The sequence below is a fragment of the Aspergillus glaucus genome (genome assembly GCF_001890805.1).
Source record: "Aspergillus glaucus CBS 516.65 unplaced genomic scaffold ASPGLscaffold_36, whole genome shotgun sequence".
Taxonomy (NCBI): Eukaryota; Fungi; Ascomycota; class Eurotiomycetes; order Eurotiales; family Aspergillaceae; genus Aspergillus; species Aspergillus glaucus.
This window is the reverse complement of record NW_019170488.1, coordinates 103,612-125,832: the sequence shown is the minus strand read 5'-3', so window position 1 is coordinate 125,832 and position 22,221 is coordinate 103,612. Positions and strand designations below refer to the sequence as shown.

Here is a 22,221-nt window from a genome sequence, read left to right as displayed (position 1 = left end):
GCTGGTGATACGGCGTACAGGACAGCTGAATCCGTCTGCTGGCATAGATTGAGACTTCCTTGTTCTGTTCTGGGTCTAAGCCCACTACGTTGCAGTCGTGTCATTCGGAAAAGGCAACCGCGTAAATGGATATGACGGCTTATCTGGCTGGCTGGCTGTCAGGTTTATTCAATATTGGCGCTTTGATTGACCGTCTAGCTGTTACATGCCGTCATCATCAAATCGAGCAGCTGATACTACGATATGATAAAGGGATTCTTTGATTAGTGATGCTTATGGGTCCCACGTGTCACAGGTCCGGTCCCTTTCTTTTACTTCGTAGATTCATTGATTTCGATCCGGGCTATTGGTCGACAAAGAGGACAAAGACTGTTCCGGCGTGAATGAACCGAGTTCCGTGTTGGCCCTAGGGGGATTATGCTTGGTCGAGTTGTAGCCATGTAAACGTAAACAACGACCTCGTCACAGCCGACATCCGTCGCTGTGCACAAGCAAGCAAACAAACAATTCATAACTTCGGAATGCCCAAATATTCAAGGGTGTTCATTTATCGGGGGTAAAGCACTAATCCCGATGTAGAATTCAATTCCGGTCTCTCTTTTGATAGATACTTCAGCCCTAGATGAGTAGATACTGCGATCTACTACCATAGTACGCTGTATGCTCTGATATACTTGTTTGAGATGTAGTATAAGGACTTAATTGTTTATATTTTGGATGTTGGTGGTTATTATATACAATTCTCGCTAATTGCCGGTATATATAACTGTTGCTATATATATCCTGATGCCGCTCACTGCGGCCAGGACGAAGTCGTAGGACTGAGTATTGTTACTGCTATCCAGTTCACTCAAACATCCCTGAGCTCAACATTTACCTTATGATCTTCTTTCTATCCCCACCGGCCACACCAACCAGATTCCCATATTTCAATGTATTCATAGTAGCAGCGAAATGCTCTGACACAGGCGACACCGTGAGTATCATTGCCGAAGAACTACCTTTGGTATCATCATTGCCCAGAAAATGGCCACGAAGGACCATGGTCAGAGGCGATGACCGAAACGGAATGCGGCTTTGATTTGATACCCTCGCTCGGATGACTTCTTTGAGAGCGAGAAGGTCAGTGTTGATTTGTCGAGCTTCTTGTTGCTCCTGCGGTGTCTGTTTTGGTCCAGGACTTGAGGGGGCTGTTTTATCGTGGCAGTATTCCGATCCGGCCAGGTCGACAAACACTAACTTTCCACTGAGGCATGAATGGCGGCAGGATTTGAGAGCTTCGTTGACGTGGTTTTCTGCCCTTTGCACAGACAGCTCGAACTCAGCTTTCTTCGCCTCCGCGGCGTCGATGCTTGCCTGATCGATCTGGTAGTCTGGATTTGGAACTAACTTGCCCTCCGGTGTTTGTATGAGGCCTTTGACGTTCTCTTCTATGTATATATCAGTCGCGCACTTTGCGACAGGCACTAACTCGGACTGTCGCTCAATGACCGCCTCGCGAGCATCGAGCAACGCCCTTGTGACAATCTCAAGCTCCAGTACTGCGTGCGTGCGGGAGCTCTGATCATGCACAGTAGACGTGCCAGTCGCTCTTAACTTTAGACCTTCAAGCAGCTCTTTGCGGAAGTCATCAAAGCTCCAACAAGCCTTGGTAGCGATCGGACGCACTCTCACTCTACCACCCTCTAGTACTTCAGTCTCGCCGCGGATATGCGTCTGCCCATCATAGCCCTCGCGGACATGGCACTTGCAGTGGTTATTGAGCAGGTCAAACGCCGTGTTCTTACGCAATTCATACATACGCAATCCGATACCGAGTCGGGAGGAAGCGTCGCAGTTATCTGCATTGAGCTTCTCCAGCGTCTCACTCAGTTCACGAGCCGCTGACAGACACAATCCAAACTCGCTCGAGTTGTCAAAGTCGTATCCGATAATCGTGTGCGACTTTCCACTCCCCGAGTGACCATAAGCGAAGAAATTGCAAGTTTGTCCGGCGAGGACTTGTGGTAGTGTGGGTGCGACCACCGCGTCGAAGATTGCCTTGTTGTTGTCGCTGGCTTCGAATATTTGGGTGAATGCAGCTTTGCTTTTCCATGGAAGTTGTCTTTCGGTAATTGGTGGTGCTATAGACATCGATATATTGGAGTTGTCGTGTTTTTTATGTTCTCGTTTGATTTCTGGTGTTGTCACTTGTTCGTTGTCGGTTGATAACGGTCGCCATCTTGTAAACACGTTGAACTGATGCATGTCGAAGCCCTTGTGACCGCTCTTGGAAAAGAACGGTTAAAATATTAAGAAGAAGAAAAGGGAAAATCGGTATGTATTACAATGTAGTCGAGCCCATCGTTGTAGTGGAGACAACCTACCCTAATTTCACCGATACGGACATTCGGGAATTTTCAATCCCCGCTCATGGTGCCCGGTATTTCGGACTTTGCAACCCCCCGCTTGAACGTCTCCTCCTAGACAACATCGTCAAAATGAGCTCGCGGAGGCCATCAAAGCAAATATCGGTAAGTTAAGAGTAAACCATACCATTGGATAACATCTTTACTGAGAACAGAGTCAAGTGCAGCCGCTGTCAGTCAAAAAAGGTAATCGGTCTCGACTCGACAGTAAGCAAGAATCAATGACGAGAAGATTAGATTCGATGCAATAGAGTCGATCCTCGATGCGACAAGTGCGAGGATGCCGGTGCAGAATGTATATATTTGTCCAGAAAACCACGGGCTAAGAAGCGAAGGTCACTCCCTCCCTCTCTTCTTGGACCAACTATTGTTACTAACGACGTGCAGTCATATCACTGAAACTTACAATCAAGACATTCTTCTCGGTATACTCCACCGTCTAGAGCGCCTGGAGGATCACTGTAGACTGGGTCGAGACACGGAAGATCCCAGAGATGCATATCCGTCATCAATGTCTGTTTCACCCGATGACTCAGACATCACTGGGCCCAACAACGACAAAATCCATACTCCAACCACGCGAGGAGTGGTGGCTACAGTGCTGAATCATATCAGTGACCAAGGGGCTAGATCATTCATTCGTTCCAACGTTTTCAACCACCTGGCGCATGTGAAATCTCGCTTTTTTGAAAACGAACGCTGCATCGAAGCAATCGTTTCTGCAATGACAGAGATAGAATGTGTGGAGGATACACATGCAGAAGGCCAGCCTGCATTTGGGATCTCTAAGGAGCTGGCTAAGAAATGGATACACCGTACGTTCTATTCCCGTCTGATGTTGACGAAACACCTTCCCGCTGATTCATCCGTCCCCGTTAAGAGTACTATACTGGATATGAGTTTGAGGGATTTCGGGTTCCCTTGGAGGAGAATTTCGTTATAGCTATCCCGGACTTACTGGAAATTCCTCACGTTCAATTAGATTACGCATCTCAAATCATTTATTACAACGTTCTTCTCCAAGGGCTTATGCTGAGCACTGATGATTGCCCCGGAAGGGGAGGCATTGTGCAATATCTCTACAATACATGCATGACGTTAGTTGACGGTTGGCTGGACAGTGTCAAGAATACGCCCGCAGACTTATATGCAGCATTTCTTATGGTAAGACGAGTCCCAAGTCACCCGCACTGAAGAAGACGAGAGTTGACAACTTAATTAGTTATCGATGATGCTCGAGGGCTGTAACAGCGAACTTTCATGGAAGATTTTTGGTCAAGCCTGCACAATTGCTAGGGCTCTGGGATATTTCTCCGTTGATGAGAGTCCCAATGAACAGACTTTTAACCCCACAGAGGGTAATACTGAAGTAGAAAAGAATCGAAAGCGATTCGAATTCTGGCATCTACTGCGCACAGACTGTCTTTTCCGCCTGTCCTTTGGTAAGCCAGCCTGCATTCCGGAAGGGTCATGGTCAGTAAACCTGCCTGATCCCTCTATCAATGGGGTCAAAAATGAGGCTACGCGGTTTATTCAGATTCATTTTCTGGCATCGATGCGTCTGAACTTGGTCGCGCTCAAATACTTGGAACTGGTGGACTCTAATCCCGATCTGGAAACGGAAGCATATGACAAAACAATCGATAGCCTTACTGCAGAAGTACAGTCCCTCATGTCCGATTGGAACACGGTGCGTTGTCCGTCCCTGTAATGAGACCATCGACTGACCCAGGGAAAAGGAGGAATTATCCAGCACGACCACTAACCATGTCGATACGTGGTTTTGCATGGATCTCTTGTTCAGCAGTTACCAAATGCTCATCATTTTCTACCAATCGAAGAAGTGCAACCAGGGCAGTGATGGGTTACCGCATCACACTGTGGACATTGCCAGGAAGTCTCTGCAGACATTCCAGTCTCTCTTAGTTTCGGCTCATCAACACGCGCACTTTGGAATTAGGTATATTCCAACCCAATTAGATCTACGGCTATCTAGAGCTGTGCTAATCAAGGGCATGTTCTTTGCTATGTAGTCTCATCTTGCTTCACCAATTTGTCCCGTTTTTTATTCTGTGCCTCAATGCCATTGGATCACCTGAACGTGGTGACGTTGAAGCGGATATTGCCTTAGTGATCTGGACTAGTGACACTGTCAAGAAGGCTTCTAAGGAGCGAGGGGACCTGAAACCAATTATGATCGTGATGGCAGCAATGGCCTTGGCTTGTCAACGGGCAAAATCGGGTGGGAATTGATCTGCTGGCCGGTGTCCATCGATGGACAAGACGAAGCGATCATGATCCTTTTCATAACAAGCGAGACTGCCTTGAAAACACTCAATGAATAATCTTGTGCCTATGAAATGAATCACTTCTCGATGTAGAATAACCCAGGGCTTGCATAGTTAAATTATTACATAAGCACAGCACACCGGCCCGACGTTCCCCCGCCGCAACCAACTTTGATATCTCTCTCCGGCACACAGCCAGCCCATTAGCAAAAGACAGTCCAATTCCATCACAATGCCTCCCAGGCTGCAACTGCTGTCGCTCCCGCGGCCGCAGGGCTGGTTCTCGAAAACCGCCCAGCCATTTACCTCGCCATTGTCGTTCCTGCTCCCGCAGCTGCAGCAGCAAAGCCGCAACGCCCACATCCTCGCTTCGCTTTCCGATAACCCGGGAGCATTCAGTAAGAAGACTCGACGCGGTCGGGGCCCAGCTTCGGGGAAGGGAAAGACGTCCGGTCGGGGCCATAAGGGTCAGAAGCAGCATGGAAAGGTCCCCACGGGGTTCAATGGTGGACAGACGCCGGAGATTGTGGTTCATGGCGAGCGTGGGTTCACGAACATGTACGTCCTTCCCTCTTTTCTATTGGTCCCTGAATCACTCTTACTGATAATGTTTGCAGCTTCACCCCCGACCTGGCCCCCGCAAACCTCGACCGCATCCAAGAATGGATCGACCAAGGCCGCATCGACCCAACCCGCCCCATCACCGTCCGCGAACTCGCCCAATCCCGCTGCATCCACCAGCCCAAAGAAGGTGTGAAGCTCCTCGGCCGCGGCGGCGAAGGCACCCTCAAGCAACCCATCCACATCGTCGTCTCGCGCGCTTCCGCCTCCGCCATCTCTGCCGTCGAGGCCGCCGGCGGCTCCGTGACGACCCGCTTCTACACTCGCTCCGCGATCGTCCGCATCATGAACCGGGAGATGCACCCGTTCGTCTCGATGGCGTGGACTGCGCAGAGTGGCAGTGAGGAATTGCACAAGGCGGAGGGGGCTGAGGGGGCTGAGGCGTTGACTGAGTCGAATATCATGAAGGAGATGGGATTCCAGTACCGGCTACCTGATCCGACGAAGCGTCGGGATGTTGAGTATTATCGTGATCCGGCACATAGGGGGTATTTGAGTCATTTGCTCAAGCCCATGGAGGGACCCAGTTTGTTCTTCCGCTCGCCGGTGGAGAGGAAGTCGACGGCGGGTGTCAAGAAGGAGAAGGTGTTGCCAGCGAACAGACTTTGGTGATTGTCTTATGGTTAGATGGATTATGGTTATCGGGATTTGGCAGGTTATTGTATAAATATTATCTGGAATATGTATCAATGGATGATTTTCTCAACTACACTACAGCGTAAAGTACTACTAGAGTGGAGCTTATCTTATGTTTCGCAAGTTGCTTTCATTAGAGCGAGAGAATCATAAAAACGCTATGGAGCAGACTTGTGATAAATCAACAGAATGGTATAACTAGTTAAAACGCGAAAAAAAAAAAAAAAAAAAAAAAAAAAAAAGAAATCCCATCAAACGCCATGCCTAACCACGCTTTCGTCACCGTAGTCATCATAAAACCCGAATTCATCAAAGTAACATAAGAATGAAAATCATGAACTAATTCAACATCAAGCATGCGAACAATCGAAACGTGAAATGGTCAAATATCGTAAGGGTATCATCCCATAAATCCCAAACACCAGCGCCCGTTCGTCATAAACAACATAAAGATAGAGTGAGGGTGATGCAGAGGGAAAATGTGAAATTTCAGGGAAAAGAGAGAAAAGTAGAGAGGCACTTATAGCCTCCAAGGAATTGGCGAACTGCATTCTGAAAATCCGTCCAACCAGCGTGACGACAGAATCTCTCGAATCGTCCAACGCTTCTCAATATTCATCTCGAGACAGCCTTTGATCAGCTCGAGCGCATCCTCTCGATCTTGGCGAGTTTTCGGGTCGTCAAACCCTCCCAGCACCGACTGTTGATCCCATTTACCGGCGATGATATTTGCCTGGACGCGAGGCGTGAAAGCATCCTGAAACGGCCGTGAGCCGACAACAACAGTGAACACAATGACTCCAAAGGCCCAGATGTCCACGACGGGATCGATGACCCCGTTGGAGGATTGTAGTAACTCTGGAGAGGCATATTCCAAGCTTCCGGCAATGCTGGTACTTGACTCCGCAGGTCCAATGGTCTTTGGTGGTGGGCGGTCTGCATCGTCGTCGTATGGGTCTGGCGAATCTGGACCGTTGTCCGTTGCCATCCACTCTGCCATACCGAAATCGCAGAGGACGAGGTTTGACGTTTGCGTGCCCTCGACTGGATCGAGAAGGCAGTTCTCGAGTTTAATGTCTCTGTGCACTACCCGTGCATCTTCGTGTAGGTATCGCAGCGCACATGCGAGTTGGTAGGTATACTTCTTTGCGAGACTGGTCTCCAGACCATTGCGGTTTTGGCGGATCGAATCGAATAGAGTACCACCGATAGCGTATTTGGTGAAACAGAATGTCGCATAGTCCGTTTCATAAACAGCATCCAGGGTTAGGATGTTGGGATGGTTGAGATACCGCCACACTCGAACTTCGTGGTCAAACTCTGCCTGAACTTCATCGTTTTCTCTTTCGCTCTTATCCGATATTTGCTTCTTCACAATCTTGACGGCCAATTGTCGTGGCTCTCCATGCTCCTCCACCTTATATGCTTCCTTCACTGTACTGAATCCTCCATGGCCTATCGGTTTGCCAAGCACGTACTCCGTCCCGACCATCTGACCTTCATCGTCGGGCTGTGGAGTAGGCTCTGGCTCTGGACCGCTACTCCACATGGACAGGAACATGCTAGCTGGGGATTTTCCACTCGAGGTAGTAGACCGCCGACTTCTGTTTGTGTTGCTGCGAAGGCCCCGTGGCTTACTTCCGAACGGCGTCATAGCGCTACCGGACCAGGAACTGCGGTTATCTAAGGAATTAGGGGATGCCATGCAAAAAGGCGACGGCATCCCCCTGAATCCTTCCGGGGGAGTTCGCAGTTCCTCAGCAATAGGTGACGCAGTAGACACTGACGTCAGGGAATTAGAATTTGCCGGTAGATCGTAGTTTGGACTAGTCGGAAATGCAGCACGAGGGCTCCCTGGAAAAGCCCGCTGGCTTTGATACCTTCTGGGGCTGGAACCCCAGGTTGGGTACTTTGGCTGGGATGCTTCATCATCCTCTTGCGACAAAGCGTTCCTCAACCCTGAGCTTCGTGGTTGGAAGCGCTGAAAATTTCTAATACTAGTATTGCGTTTCGGCAAAGGTTCTCCCAGCGGCTCCTGCTGGGCGCTATCGCAACTGGCATTATGGTCGAAATTGAAGGATGGACTCCGATTCTGGATGAAGCTCTCGAGAGGTGAGGCACGAACATCATCTGGTTTGTGCGGATAACTGAGATCTTCGTTTGGAAGTTCCTCATGGCGGGGTACTGAAATAGGAGGGGTCGCTGAATGTAGGCCATTCATCGCACTATTGTCTTCATCAGTACCGCAACGGGGCGTGTCAAAATCGTAGAACTTGTTGGTATGATCGCCCTCGATACCGTCGCCATGATCCCGTACTCTGTTCTCATTTTCATTCCGCCACCCGAGATCGTGTGTCCGTCCAAACGACGTGTCCAACCTCAGCCTCGCCAATGTGTTGCTCTCAGTCTGAGCCATGCCCTCAGAGAGCACAAAACCAACTCCGAGTGAATTTTCGGAGTATGTAGTGAATCCAGTTTGGTGTATATTCGCCTTCGTATGCGTCTTTCTGCGTTTGCGTCGCTTGAGGAAGATGATGGTAGGAGATAAAAAGACGGAAGATGGGGCAAAAGATGAGATGGAAGGAAGACGAAAATCAGACGGTGGGATACGTCAGATATATACGAAGGAGGGTGAGCAATGACTGGTTGTCGTCGATCGAAGTTTTCGAGAAGTTGTAATGCTGCTAACCCCAAATGGTAAGTGGGTTTCTCCAGATTAAGGCGATTAGCGGCAGAGATTGGCGCAAAAGTGTGCTATTATTAAATTAGTATTAGAATTAGAGTGAAGTGGACAAGATACAAAGAAAAAAGGCAGCAGAACAACGTCAGAGAATGCAATGAAAATGTTTTCGGGTGATGACGGAGACACGAAAATGGATGGCCGCCTGCGGGGAGAGGGATTACAAAAGTATGTAGCCTTCCTGCCAATCAGTGCACGGATCAACCCTCCTCCGCCTGTGGGAGCCCTAAGCAGTAGCCCCACCCAGTAACACTAAACTTAATTGGTAACCCAGGCTTCTTGGCAGGACTTGGCATCGTGCTCTTTCTTTCGGCCTGACTCCCAAGGCATCTACATCCCGAGATGAGCATCAGGACCCGCAGATAGCCGCGCGCAAGGGGCGTCTGTTTTGTCGCAGAGTCCCCGAGACAACCTCCTTTTGGCTGTTTCGAAGTCCGGGGAACTTAACTCTCAGTCGGGCCTTTAATCCAGCTTAATTTGACACGGCCTCGGTGCTTCTGTTTCTATTCCGGGTGTCTGTTTTATTTTCTTTTTTATTTTATTTTATTTTTCTCTTTTTTTTTTGACCATTCTTTGTTAATTTTACCTTGTTTGTCCCTTTTTGACGTCGCTCTGGTAGTAGTCTTCGTCAATTGTCTATCCAACCGTCGTCGAATCCTCCCCGCCGTGGTTGTTCGTGGCGCTTACTTTCTTTGGCGACTAAAACCCATTAGGGCTATACTTTTCTTTGGGGGATATTTCACTATATTCCCTCCTTTTCTTTGCGCCGTTGACGCCAAAGCGCGCCGGCTTTCTTGCTCGAGCCCGACGCCCCTGAATTCATTAGTCGTTCTTTGATCGCACGCTCTTCGGCTACGCGACTAAGACCAACCGGTTGAGTTCAAAGGGTTGCTATTATGTCGAGGCCTCGGATTGTTCGAGCTGGTATGTTCAATTTACTGGTGTTGGTGAAAGTTTGGACGATCAGTGGTATATGGTTCTGACGCGAAATTATCTCAATAGATACGCTTGACCTGCAGGATCAGAACGCACCTTCGGCCAAGGATCATGCGACCCAGAACGTAAACCCGGCTCCTCTCGATGGCGGCATGGCTCCCCACCAAGAATTGTCGATTCGCCATGCGGACCAAGATACGCGCGCTGAGATTATGCACGGACCAACTGGCGAGACCGATGGCTACGGCGATGGTATCGATATGTATGACGACGACGAGGATCCCGATGAGCGCCATCATGATCTGGGCGGAGGGTCTTCAGAGGATGGCGATCTTACAGATGGGGAAGGCGATGATCTTATGGACGACGACATGGATAAGATATCAAGTTCCCCGTCAATTGATGATGGTGCGTTGGATCAACACTCTTTTCAAGGCTTTCCTGGGCGGTGATGCGTGCTCGAATCGTTCCGTATCAGGAGTCTTGCAGTAATTGAGGGAACCATGACTTACGTGTTGTGAGCAGAGGATATCGATTTCGAATTTGTATACGCGTTTCATAACTTTGTCGCTACTGTTGAAGGACAAGCCAATGCAGCAAAGGGGGACACTATGGTTCTCCTTGATGACAGCAACACCTACTGGTGGCTTGTGCGGATTGTGAAAGACGGCAGTATCGGTACGTGATACGACAATTCTGTGACACCGGTAGCCACTCACACTGTGCAGGATATCTCCCAGCAGAACACATCGAGACACCCACCGAAAGATTAGCAAGGTTAAATAAGCACAGAAACGTCGATGTAGGTGGAACCCTCATTACGTTTATTTTCTGTGTGTTTCTAACCTATGTAGCTTTCTGCGACAATGCTTGGCGACAACTCAGAGAAATCCAAGAATCCGTTAAAGAAGGCAATGCGCCGTAGGAATACGAAAAACGTTGTTTTCACTGCCCCTACATACATCGAAGCATCTGACGTCGAATACTCCACCGAGGACGAGGACGATGGCGGAGGTTTCTACATTGACGATGAGGATATAGCAGAAACAGATGATATCGAAGAAGGTCACGACGAAGACATAGTAGTCGAACCTCTCAGACCGAAGTCGCAGCGAGAGAAAGAGGCACAGGAACCGGAGACCGTCCGAGAGAGTCAAGAAACAGAGCGCCAGAGCCCGGAACCGCGGCAATCCGCTGAGGAAGCCATGGAATCAGAAGGTAATGCCTATGAAAATCTTGCAAACGGAACAGAGATGTTGACTCGTTGCTAGAAGATGGTACTGTTAGCAGGTCCAGAAATGGCACTGTGCGGAATACGGATTCGTTCTTCAAGGACGACACGGCCGAACCGAAGAAGATATCATTGACACCCAATCTTCTTCGTGATGAAGGAAATAAGGCTGCCAATAGTGAGGGCAAGGAGGTAAGTACACAGATGCCATGGAGCTTTCCTAAGCATAAACGCTGATCATGTTCCACGTTCCAGGACCGTAGTAGTATGGAGGCAATTGAAAAGGTGCTTGCCGCCGATGACAAGAAAGAGGATAAGAAGCGGAAAGACAAGAAGCCAGGGATGCTCAGTGGACTGTTCAAAAGAAAAGACAAGAAGAACAAGGCACCTGAGAATGAGGGTGAGGAGCAGGAGAAACTTTCGTCGGAAACTTCACGGTCACCAAAGGCGTCTCTGGACTCAGTGTCGTCTCCCGAAGGTCGATCCCCGAACAATGGCAAGCTCCAAAAGCAGCCACCCGGGTCTATATCTCCTACGAAGAGGGACCCTCAGTATGAATCAGCCGCCCAAGATGCTACGAGGGCTGTTCAAGGGGCAACGTCGACAACGAAAGGAAGTCAGTGGATTCGACAAGTGGTACCTGAAGAGGAAGAAGAAGAAGAACCTGCCCAGTCTCCTCGCTCAAGATCTTCGGAGGATACTCGGGAAACAGTGTCATCGCCTCAGAGTGCATCGAGTCCTATCAAGCAGGCTTCCCCTCCTGTTCAGGCTCGCAACATCGACGCTGTGGCTTCACCTATTGAGGCGAATAATAGACTCTGGCAAGACGCATTTGGGGAAAGGACGTCAACTCAACAACAGCCGATCACATCTCCCCAGAGAATCTCATCCACACAAAACCTGGGCTACCAAAACCGAGGTCTGGAGTCACCTATTGATGTATCGCCAATTGACCCTCAAGCTCGCAGTGGTGCACCAGGGCTCATCTTCGATTTGTCGCCCGAGAAGCGCTCCGACTCTCCAGTTTCCCCGCCTTCGTCTCCAGGCGCCGATACCAACGGTCCGAACACCGACGACACGCGTTCTGCCACGTCTCCTCAGACCCCAACTTGGAGCGATGCCAGCTTGCGATCCTATTTGGATGATGATAATGATATTCGTGACTTGTTCATCATTGTTCATGACAAGTCCAATGTTCCTCCGGCAGGACCTGATCATCCGATAACAGGAAGTCTGTTCAAGGAGGAGAGCAAGAGACTGAGGGAGATGACCGGTAGACTTGACGGGATGCTGGCTGAATGGGTAGGCCGCAAGTCGCAGAGTCAAATGGTCAACCGCATCTAAAACTCTTGATCTATAAACCATTTACATACCGATCTGTTCGCATATTTCAACCGCCATATATATTGGTTCAACAGCAGCCAATACCTACGCCTGTGTTATTGGTTAATAGCTCATATGTGCTGGACGCATAGACTGTCTTTCTCTATTTTTTCCTTGATCGATCCTCCGTTGATTGGAGACCTCCTTCGTTTCTTTTATCCTCTCCTTTTGTGTACTATCTGTCTCTCATGTTCGTTTCGTTTCGTTTTTCTGTCTTCAAGCTCTACAGCCTGTTATCTAACGTCCTGTGTTGTTTAGTTTTTGTCTGACCTATTGTATGTTATTCATTTCGACTGGGATACCCCAAGGCAAATACAGTTTTTTTTTTTTTTTTTTTTTGCCTTCTGCCTTTCGTAGCCTTGCTCAGGCATATTCGATTCAAGAATTTGAGCTGCTCATAATTTGATCATAGGCGATGTTGCCTGCGACATCATCGCTAGTGAGCGACTGATGCCTGTGCGGAAATCAAATACCCCGTCTTGCTGATAATCATTCAACTCTCTGCAACAGCAACAAGGAACCTAACCACGATATAGCCAGTCTATAATCGTCTTCAACACAGATCTTTGTTAGTCATAATTTCCATCACTTGCATCATGACTGGTCGCGACGCTCAATACGCCGGCGAGGCGAGTTACGGCAGTGCTCCCCCGGGATTCGTCTATCAACCGAACGGATACAAGACCCCTCAGGAACAGCCTCGTCAGTCGTATAACCAGAACCAGGGAGCTGCGTCTTACAACGCTCCACCAGAGCCTCCATGGCAGCGCGGCCCGCCACCTCGTCCTCAGGATGAGCATGACTACTACGGCCCGCGGGAGTCGTACCAGAACCGGGGGTGGGGGAACAACAGGGATTACTAGTAAGTCTTCTCGCCTTCCTTTCAGTGACCATTGAGAATCATACTAATATATACTGCCTATATAATGAGCCACCACGGGACTACTATTACTCTAGGCCTTACAGCCCTAGACCGAGAAGCCCATACCGAAGGCCATACTACGACGAGGACCGGGGTCTCTTTGGTAATCTCCTAGGCCTAGGGCACCACGATAATTACGATCACCACTACTACGACGACCACCACCACCACCATGATCATCACCATCATGACCATCATGGATATCACGGGCATCACGGGCATCACGGGCATCACGGGCATCACGGGCATCACGGGCATCACGGGCATCACGGGCACCATTAGTGCACTCAGTAATAGCCATCATGCTTGCTAGCTGGTTTTGGATGGTTAAATAGCTAGTTGATTTTGCTGTTTTGCGAGCTTTAGCTTATGACTTTTAGATGAGAAAACCCCAGATACAGAGTACAATGATATGAACAATATCCTTGACAGTCGATGTTTCTATTTCAGGCCAATCATCGGGCTCTCCTTCCCTATCGACAGCTGAGTCATCACGATAGACAATCGCCCACCGATCTGCGGCTATTGACCCCACACTGTACTCTGATTGGTCCGATTGGTGTGGTTCACCGGCTGGGTCCGGTGATAAGGGCGCGTCATGCACTTGATAAGGAGAGCACATGACCGGGTGGACAAGGCTCAGCTGAGAATGGCCCCTTATGACCGTTTTCGCCCTCCGCCATTTTCCTGTTGTTTCCTCCATCTCTTCTATTTATGTTTTTGGAACATCGGTTTTGATTGTTTGGATAGACTGTTTCTGTTTTTCTGTGTTGAGACGATCGGTATTGTTCGAGTCCATTCCCCGTCGTCCTTCCTTATCTCGCCCACGCCTCATCATATCCGACATAAGTGTAACAATGCCTCCCCCGTTATTATACTATGTGGATTATGCAGCCGCTGCTATCCTCCCTCAACATTGCGAGCCGTCCTCGTCTTTCCTCGCCGTCGTTTCCTCCTACCTCCACATATGCATCCCGACACCTCTCGCCCTTGTCTCCTCCGTCCTTGGAACATGCAGCATTGTCTCGTGGCTCTTCGCCCAACTCCCTCAGATATACAAGAACTACCAAATAAAATCGACATCAGGGTTATCGATATACTTCCTAATCGAATGGTGTCTGGGTGATGCGAGCAATCTCGTGGGCGCGCTGCTCACACGACAAGCCGGTTGGCAGGTCGTGGTTGCGGGTTACTATGTCCTGGTCGATCTTACCCTTGTTTTCCAGTTCTTCTGGTATACATACCATCACCACCAACAGGTTCTATACGAGAGTGTAGCCTATCCTCGCCACGACGGCGGTGCAGGAGGCGCTTTGGATGGAACTTCGGTGTTTGAGGATAATTCGGTCCGTCATTCGGTGGCCCGGGAGGCTAGTACGAAGAGGTCAGATACCAAGGGTGCAAACTACTCTGTTGAGGGGGTATCTCCCTCTTCTTCATCGAACGACCACCAAACTTCATCCTATTCCAATGAGAAACGCCGTCTCGTTAAAGCGGGAAACGGATCTCCTCCTGGTTTCGTATCTCCCCGTACCCTCCTCATGACCTCAATGCTCTGTGCAGTCGTCGCAAACGCCTCTCCCACCGAAACCACCCCCGAAATACCAGTTACTCATAAAGACTCCCTGGAAATCATCGGCCAGGTGATCTCCTGGATGTCCACCCTCCTCTACCTCGGCTCCCGCCCTCCGCAACTCTACAAGAACTACTGCCGCAAGAGCACCGCCGGACTCTCCCCTCTGCTCTTCATGGCCGCCTTTGGCGGTAACCTCTTCTACTCCGCATCCCTCCTAACAAACCCTTACGCCTGGAATGATTTCCCTGCCTACGGAGGCGGCGGCTGGGCCGATGCGGATGGAAGCAACCGCCTTGACTGGATCAGCCGCTCGACACCGTTCTTCCTTGGTGCTTTTGGTGTACTCTTTTTCGACGGTTTCATGGGAGTCCAGTTTCTCATGTATGGATCCAAAGATGATGAATCAGTGGTGGTAGTTGACGGTGAAGAAGACGACGACCCGAAGGACGGCCGTAGTGCTCGCTGGACTCGAGTCCGGGGCTGGATGAGAGGCTGGATTCCCTCTATTTCTCCGGTCCGTCGACAGCAACAGCACGCTCAGGAGAGTCGGGCTTTGTTGGGTGAGGAGTCGGAGAGGTATGGCGCTGTCTAGATCTCTTTTTGACGATTCAATGATCTCTTTCCGTTTTGTTTCTGCTTTGCTTTTTTCTTGAATTATTCTCAGCATAACCTATGACATGCATAACGTGGTACCTATATTTATTTTTTTGCCCTTTCTGTTTTGGTTTTTGTTCTGTTCTGTTGTTATAGTCCTTATCGTTGGAAATCTGGACATGGGATTTGGTTTGGGATAGATAGACATACTCATACTGCATACCTTTCTCTATTGGCGTTCTTGTGTTACTACTTACTACCATCACACTACCCAGCATCTGCGAATACATCAATCAATCAGCTTAACACCTCTCCATTTTCAAGTCAATCATTAGCAATTAGAATATCATTCTATACAAATATCTAACTCGAGTACATCATGTTTCAGTAAAAATATATTGACGGTCATCTAAATATAAACACACAGCCTAGCAAACGCTCTGGGAATGGCGATGCAAACCGCCCCAAAACAATCTGTAAGCAACCAAGAGAGCCTGCCAAGTCCGAAAACCCCCTCCAGCACTTGGTGGGGGGAGAGAACAGGGCCTGCGTATTGACATATTAAGTAGGAGTTTGTAAGCTAACATGGATAGAGAAGCAAAAGGACAGCAAGAGAAAGAGTTGAAAAAATGGGCAACAAGGCTCTAAGAACCAATGTGCGAAGAAAGAAAAAGGAAAAGAAAGAAAAGAAGAAAAAAGGTTGCTCGGTCATGGTTGAAATCGCACAAGAGGCATATTCGTTCATTGTTCATAGTCTTCTTTTTTTCCGCATTGGACCCTTTCATGGTTTATAAGATGGAGGTCAGGAGCGGAACGCGCAGAAGAGAAATATGGCAATCACAATGATCGCCTAATGATACACGGTAAGCATCAAAAAGATTAAAGCAGCTTGCGACGCGGCATGACCAGCATCGACCGAATCTGTTGTTGAAAAAAAGACGCTTGCCAACTCCTCACTCCAAAGGGACGCAGAACATTACCCGACAGCACCGGGCGTAACGACATAAAAATGGGCCAGGCCATGCAGTTCATACACGAACTACTCGACTGCTGGTACATTTAGTACATGGGCGCCTTCGAATCCTGGACACCACGTCGGATAACGTCTTCGATGCGCCATCGGGGAGGGAGGATGGAGGGGGACCGCTTGCTGCGCCACTCCTTCTCCATTTCCGGAGGGGGTGCCAGTTCTCCATTTTCTGGCAGTGCACCACCGGCAATACCGGTGGAGAATTTGATTTGGAGAACGTTTCCAATTTCATCACAAGCGGTCAAGATTCGGTCGAGGTCTTCTTTGGTGTGAGCGGCGGAAACACAGAAACGAGCCCGAGACGAGACCAAAGGAGTCGCAGGATAGCCGACAACGACGACGGAGATCTTCCTTCGGAGCATCTCGTGGGAGAAGGCGGGCATCTTGGCAGGGTTGAAGAGAAGAACAGGTATAATTGGCGAATCGTCGTGACCATATACTATAAAGCCAAGACGCTTCAAGCCGAGACGAAGGTATCGCGAATTGAAGGCCAGACGCTGTAGCCGCTCTTCGCCTTGGCCAGGGATAATTTCACCGTTGATAATTCGAAGAGCAGAGGAGATCTGCGCCAGGACAGCCGGAGCCGGCGATTCTCCAAAGATAACACCGGAGTTCGTGGCACGCAGCTTGTCAATCATGACCTTATCACCGGCAATGTACCCGCCATTGGCTCCAAAAGACTTGGTCAGAGTGCCCATCAGGATATCCACTTCACGGGTATCGATGCTGAAGTAGTCACACACGCCCCGGCCCCGAGGACCGATGGCACCGATCGAGTGAGCTTCGTCAATAAAAAGGTGAAATTTGTAGCGACGCTTCAAAGCAATGAGACCGGGCAGGTTGCACATGGAGCCTTCCATCGAGTAAAGACCCTCAACGACCACAAGAATCTTCTTCCATGGGCGGTGGGTCCGAGGCTGGCCTTGGGAGATAGCTTCCCGCAACTTGACTTCCAAGTCTTTCATGTCATTGTGCTTGAACATGCCAATGGACGCACCCGAGAGACGGGCCCCAAAACGAATCGACGCGTGGTTCAGTTCATCCGAAATGATTAGGCAACCTTTGCTAACCAGGGCAGGGAAGACGGTTGCATTGGTACCGAATCCCATTGAGAAGATCATCGAGGATTCCTTGCCCACAAATCTGGCGACCAAATCCTCCACTTCCGTATGGAGGTCTTGCGTTCCCACTTCGGCGCGGGTGCTGGGAGCGGTGATACCATACTTTCTCGTGGTCTCCTCAGCGTAATCCGCACACGGACCTTCGGATTGAGCGAAACCCAGGTAATTGTAAGAGCTTAGGTTGAGTGTATCGGTGGTGGTGCCCGTGAAGTAGAAGTGGTTGTTGTGGTCATCCGTTTTGCGGTCAATCAAGCTAATGGTTCGTCCGGGGACACCGGTCGTGGGCCGGTCGAAACAGTCGTTGATACGCAGCTTGAGACGGCGAACATAGAAGTTGTCGAAATCACTGTTGAGGGCGCCGTAGCCGTTCCGTGGCTTCAGGTGTCGATAGTGCTCTTCGCGGAAACGCTTCCCGAAGAAGTCACGGACGTGACCAAAGGCAATTAGGATTAGGTAACTGATGTAGGTGGTAATAAGATAATAATAAGGCGGTTCGTCCATCACGGGCTCTGGGAAGACACCACCGGGGTGTCGACTCGAATACCGGTGGTTATGATGACCAATGGGACCGAACTGCGCATGTTGTTTAGTCAAGCGACGCGCCTCTTCGGGCGACGGAGGCTGAAAGAGCGTGGTGGGCGGTTCGTCCATGTTGGGATTGTCCGCCGTAGCTGTAGAGAGGGAGATGGTCGGTAATGACAGTGAGGCTGAGCTTATCGGAGGAGTAGAGGGACTAGGAGTATTCCCACTGACGGACTGGAGGGCCGCCTGGGCAGTCTGAGGTTCGGACTTGGATTTAGGCGAAGACGAGAAGAATTGGCTCAGACGATTGGGGGCCTTGATGGGAATACCGCCCTTTCCGGGGATCGAGGAAGAAAAGGACGGCGAGTTGGGAGAATCGGTGGTGGTGGAAGAGGAAGCCGCAGATCGACGAGGCATCGCAGGAAAGAGCCAGAGAGAAGCGGAAACGGGGCAGGGGCGATGTCAACACCGGAGACAAGAGGCTGGACTGCGCTTGCCCGGTGGAGTATTGAGGTTGAATGAAGTTTGAGACTGACAACGACGATAAATGCGTCTTTTTAAATTTCTCGTTTTTCTCGACCGCTTCTTGTTTTCTTGTCACGAGTGATGTCTCTGTACGCGGCAATGTGGTGGCTGGAGCTGATTCTGTAGACCAAAGCAGGTCAGTTTCAGAGAAGACTGATAGTGACGCGGATACAGTGAGATTAGATGTTCTCAACAGCGCTGGAATGAAATGTACATGGTCCAGGGGAATGAGTTGAAGCAGGAGAGCGAGAGAAGAAAAAAAAGGCATACAAACCGTTGTTGAGTAGCACCCGAGGACTCCGACCTGTGCACAATATGTATAATCAAGTTATGCCTGTTTGTGCACGTGGGAACAAAAAAAGAAAAGAAAAGGGCACGCAGCCCAGAGAACCGCAGTATTCAGTTTACGCAACTGGCGAAATGGACTAGAAATGAAGGGAGGAAAACAGATCAATTGAAGAGGTCGAGAATACAATTCAGAGGGAAAAGAGAAAGAAGAAGAGAAGAGAGAAAAGAACAGAGAGAGAGAGAAGACACGATGAAATTAATGAACACAATGTGGACTCTTACCCGTATTGTCACGGTGGAGGCTGGGCCGGAGGGCCGGTGAGCTGCAATTCCGGTAATGATACGTATGGGACTTGTACCGGAGAGTGGATAAGCCTAGTTTAGCCCCTGATTGATTCTTTGTTTGCCCCTGCAGAATAAAACACTTTAATAGTGTAGTCCAAGTAGGAAAAAGTAATAAACAAGAGACTGGAAAGAGTAATCATGGCCAGTTTGATCAATTGGGACGCAGCATCATACTGTACAGAGTAATGGACGAAAAAGGGGCTCCGCGGATGCAAGGCAAAGCAGAGCAGCACTCTGATACTGTCCTGATACTCGGTATGGAGCACTTCTCATAGGGGTGTTTGTTCTTACTCTCATGTATCTACACTGTATGTAATCTATATCGATGCTCACTGACAGGACACGTTGAGAATGGTTCAGTAAGCATCCGGAGTAACTATCGTTTGGTGCCTCCAGAATAAATTATCAGGCATCAAGGCATCAAGGCATCAAGGCATGCAGGGATAGATAGCCTCAGCTTACTCTACTACTCTGTACTATGAACGACACTACAATATCATAAGAGAGATTTATTCATCTCTCCTAATGACTCTTATCTGAATTCATCATCCAGGATCCTACCCTGACAATACTACCCTCCACTCCCAGAACTACTACCACTGCTATCGCTTTCCGCGGACAGAATCTGGACCACCCGGTGTTTTCCGCGGTTCCACGCTGACAGCTCAAGCGTTCCTGGTGCTTAATTCACTTTCCTTCAATCAAAGCTTCCTGTCCAAATTCAAGCTCGAACTGTCTTCCATTCGTTGCTGTCAATTGCTGGCTGTGCTGCCAATTGATCGCTCTACCACATCACAACACCAACTAGGGACTGCTTCTTCCTTTACTTCGGATCCCGGGTATAGCACTTTTGATAATGCCTTCCATCGACGGATTGAACAATCATGATGGTCCCAGGGAACTATGGCGACACTCGTCTCCGCAAGACACCAAGATGTATGACTTCATGAAAAGAGCGAGCCAAAAGCATGGGGTCTCTCTTGGCGGCTACCATGACTTGTGGCAGTGGAGTGTCTCGGAGCCTGCTAAATTCTGGGAGGATGTTTGGCATTACACCGCTGTGAAAGCTCATAAACCATATGAAACGGTGAGTATGTCATATCCTCATGACAATGGCATTTGTTAACTAAAGATCCACAGGTTCTGGAATCAGATCAGCAGCTCTTCCCCAGACCAGCTTTCTTTGCCGGTAGCCGGCTCAACTACGCTGAGAATCTTCTCTATCCAGCCAGCTCTCCCGATGAGAATGCAGTAGCGGTTATTTCAGCTACCGAGTTGGATCGCGAATATGTCTCGTGGAAAGAATTGCGGGACCGGGTACGACAGTGTGCCAATGCCCTCAAGGAGGCTGGACTGCAGTCAGGGGACCGCGTGGCCGGTTTTCTCGGGAACCATGTCAACACTGTTGTCGCCATGCTGGCGACAACCTCCATAGGTGCTTTCTGGACTGGCGTTTCCCCTGACACTGGGGTTCATGCCGTGTTAGAGCGTTTGGGGCAGATAGAACCAAAGGTTCTCTTCGCAGACAACGCATCACTATACAACGGTAAAGTCCACAGCGCTCAAGCCAAGGTCCAGCAGATTGTTTCTGATCTGCCGCTTCTGGAACGGCTGGTCGTGTTCGAGACAATCAAGTCTCATCAATCCAACCTTGCGGAGCTGCAGCCTCAGCAGGGAAAGGCTTATAGCTACGATGAGTTCCTGTCGACGGCTAGCAATCAATCAGCTTCGTTGGAATTTGCAAGCTTGGAGCCTGACCATCCAGTGTACATCCTGTACTCCTCGGGCACAACCGGAGCTCCGAAGCCGATTGTCCATGGCGCTCTGGGGACACTGTTGCAACACAAAAAGGAGCACGTTTTGCACTGCGATATCCGTCCCGGTGATCGCTTGTTTTATTTTACTACAGTTACCTGGATGATGTGGCACTGGCTTATCGGTGCTTTGGCCAGTGGTGCCACCATTGTCACCTACGACGGTTCTCCTTTCCGGCCATTCGATGCTGAAGGAGGGAACGGGGAGATGGCAATGCCGCGTCTCATCGATGAACTGCAAATCACACAGTTTGGGACCTCTGCAAAGTATCTTTCTATCCTGGAGCAGGCGTCTCTAAACCCTAGGGAGCACCCTCATCGACCAGTGACTCTACAGACTCTAAGGGCAATCTTCAGTACCGGCTCACCTCTCGCCCCTTCGACGTTCGAATATGTCTACTCATCCATCCACCCTGACACCATGCTGGGCTCTATTACCGGTGGCACTGACATCTTGTCGTTGTTCTGTGGCAGCTGTCCTATTTTGCCTGTTCGCAAAGGCGAAATCCAATGCCGCTGTCTGGGCATGGCTGTTTACGCTTTCGATTATGCCGGAAAGGATATCAGCGCGTCTTCAGAGCCAGGAGACCTTGTCTGCACGACACCATTCCCAGCCCAACCCGTCATGTTCTGGCCGCCTGGCCCGGTGGGAGCGGAGAAGTACCGAAAGAGCTATTTTGACCTCTTCGGACCGTCGATCTGGCATCATGGAGATTTTGTGCGCCTCAATCCTGTGACATACGGCGTAACAATGCTAGGTCGAAGCGACGGAGTCCTAAAACCCGCTGGCGTCCGGTTCGGCAGCGCAGAAATCTACAACGTCCTTCTCAAGCATTTTACAGAGGAAATCGAAGACTCACTATGTATTGGCCGCCGGCGAGAAGGAATTGACACAGACGAAACTGTCGTCCTATTCGTGAAGCTGGCCTCGAACAATGACACTAATCCAATCATACCTGCGGAGCTTGCGGCGCACATCCAGGGCACAATCCGCAAAGAACTGAGCGCGCGTCATGTTCCAGCTGTCGTGGCCGCTTGTCCGGAGATTCCTGTGACTTCTAATGGAAAGAAAGTCGAGAACGCAGTGAAGCAGATCTTATGTGGGTTGAATATCAAGATAGGAGCAAGCGTCGCCAATGCTTCTTGTCTTGATTGGTACTGCGCATGGGCTTTGCAGAATCCCTAGTTTATTTGATTTCTTAATGATGTATTCAACATATTAGCATTGATGAGATAAATTG

The 22,221-nt window shown here is 49.6% G+C and overlaps 11 protein-coding genes across 11 annotated transcripts; 6 read left to right on the top strand and 5 right to left on the bottom strand.

The window, feature by feature from the left end:
• Positions 1-697: 697 nt before the first annotated feature.
• Positions 698-2,616, bottom strand: ASPGLDRAFT_53088 (kinesin family protein). The gene is made up of 2 exons (XM_022547899.1): positions 2,536-2,616; positions 698-2,462 (listed from the first exon to the last, which is right to left on the bottom strand). Exon 2 carries the CDS (start codon positions 2,245-2,247, stop codon positions 874-876), a length of 1,374 nt encoding a protein of 457 aa, XP_022395749.1. The 5' UTR covers positions 2,248-2,462; positions 2,536-2,616; the 3' UTR covers positions 698-873.
• Positions 2,481-4,761, top strand: ASPGLDRAFT_86137 (uncharacterized protein; the record flags this gene model as incomplete). Its single annotated transcript, XM_022550370.1, has 8 exons — positions 2,481-2,513; positions 2,571-2,594; positions 2,646-2,743; positions 2,796-3,223; positions 3,289-3,572; positions 3,631-4,098; positions 4,148-4,368; positions 4,442-4,761. The coding sequence occupies 8 exons, from the start codon at positions 2,481-2,483 to the stop codon at positions 4,659-4,661; spliced, it is 1,776 nt and encodes a 591-aa protein (XP_022395748.1). The 3' UTR covers positions 4,662-4,761.
• Positions 4,762-4,928: 167 nt separating this feature from the next.
• Positions 4,929-5,929, top strand: ASPGLDRAFT_70402 (mitochondrial 54S ribosomal protein uL15m; the record flags this gene model as incomplete). The annotated part of the gene is made up of 2 exons (XM_022549479.1): positions 4,929-5,254; positions 5,314-5,929. 2 exons carry the CDS (start codon positions 4,929-4,931, stop codon positions 5,927-5,929), a joined length of 942 nt encoding a protein of 313 aa, XP_022395747.1.
• A 236-nt stretch (positions 5,930-6,165) lies between these two features.
• ASPGLDRAFT_159775 (uncharacterized protein) lies at positions 6,166-8,620 on the bottom strand. Its single transcript, XM_022542446.1, has one exon. The coding sequence runs from the start codon at positions 8,367-8,369 to the stop codon at positions 6,474-6,476; it is 1,896 nt and encodes a 631-aa protein (XP_022395746.1). The 5' UTR covers positions 8,370-8,620; the 3' UTR covers positions 6,166-6,473.
• Positions 8,269-8,636, top strand: ASPGLDRAFT_1078378 (uncharacterized protein). Its single transcript, XM_022539532.1, has one exon. The coding sequence runs from the start codon at positions 8,368-8,370 to the stop codon at positions 8,593-8,595; it is 228 nt and encodes a 75-aa protein (XP_022395745.1). The 5' UTR covers positions 8,269-8,367; the 3' UTR covers positions 8,596-8,636.
• Positions 8,637-9,589: 953 nt separating this feature from the next.
• ASPGLDRAFT_70400 (SH3 domain-containing protein) lies at positions 9,590-12,204 on the top strand (the record flags this gene model as incomplete). Its single annotated transcript, XM_022549478.1, has 8 exons — positions 9,590-9,617; positions 9,696-10,037; positions 10,155-10,307; positions 10,358-10,431; positions 10,484-10,847; positions 10,901-11,052; positions 11,116-11,539; positions 11,573-12,204. The coding sequence occupies 8 exons, from the start codon at positions 9,590-9,592 to the stop codon at positions 12,202-12,204; spliced, it is 2,169 nt and encodes a 722-aa protein (XP_022395744.1).
• Positions 12,205-12,701: 497 nt separating this feature from the next.
• Positions 12,702-13,190, bottom strand: ASPGLDRAFT_1077591 (uncharacterized protein). The gene is made up of 2 exons (XM_022539529.1): positions 13,169-13,190; positions 12,702-13,105 (listed from the first exon to the last, which is right to left on the bottom strand). Exon 2 carries the CDS (start codon positions 13,041-13,043, stop codon positions 12,813-12,815), a length of 231 nt encoding a protein of 76 aa, XP_022395743.1. The 5' UTR covers positions 13,044-13,105; positions 13,169-13,190; the 3' UTR covers positions 12,702-12,812.
• Positions 12,760-13,760, bottom strand: ASPGLDRAFT_53084 (uncharacterized protein). The gene is made up of 2 exons (XM_022547898.1): positions 13,169-13,760; positions 12,760-13,105 (listed from the first exon to the last, which is right to left on the bottom strand). Exon 1 carries the CDS (start codon positions 13,464-13,466, stop codon positions 13,212-13,214), a length of 255 nt encoding a protein of 84 aa, XP_022395742.1. The 5' UTR covers positions 13,467-13,760; the 3' UTR covers positions 12,760-13,105; positions 13,169-13,211.
• Positions 13,761-13,814: 54 nt separating this feature from the next.
• Positions 13,815-15,664, top strand: ASPGLDRAFT_53083 (PQ-loop repeat-containing protein). The gene has a single exon (XM_022547897.1). The coding sequence runs from the start codon at positions 14,023-14,025 to the stop codon at positions 15,331-15,333; it is 1,311 nt and encodes a 436-aa protein (XP_022395741.1). The 5' UTR covers positions 13,815-14,022; the 3' UTR covers positions 15,334-15,664.
• Positions 15,665-16,287: 623 nt separating this feature from the next.
• On the bottom strand, positions 16,288-18,754 carry lcb2 (putative serine palmitoyltransferase 2). Its single transcript, XM_022539531.1, has 2 exons — positions 18,728-18,754; positions 16,288-18,673 (listed from the first exon to the last, which is right to left on the bottom strand). Exon 2 carries the CDS (start codon positions 18,423-18,425, stop codon positions 16,395-16,397), a length of 2,031 nt encoding a protein of 676 aa, XP_022395740.1. The 5' UTR covers positions 18,426-18,673; positions 18,728-18,754; the 3' UTR covers positions 16,288-16,394.
• A 1,268-nt stretch (positions 18,755-20,022) lies between these two features.
• Positions 20,023-22,166, top strand: ASPGLDRAFT_137753 (acetoacetate--CoA ligase family protein; the record flags this gene model as incomplete). The annotated part of the gene is made up of 2 exons (XM_022541553.1): positions 20,023-20,253; positions 20,307-22,166. 2 exons carry the CDS (start codon positions 20,023-20,025, stop codon positions 22,164-22,166), a joined length of 2,091 nt encoding a protein of 696 aa, XP_022395739.1.
• Between the last annotated feature and the right edge of the window lie 55 nt (positions 22,167-22,221).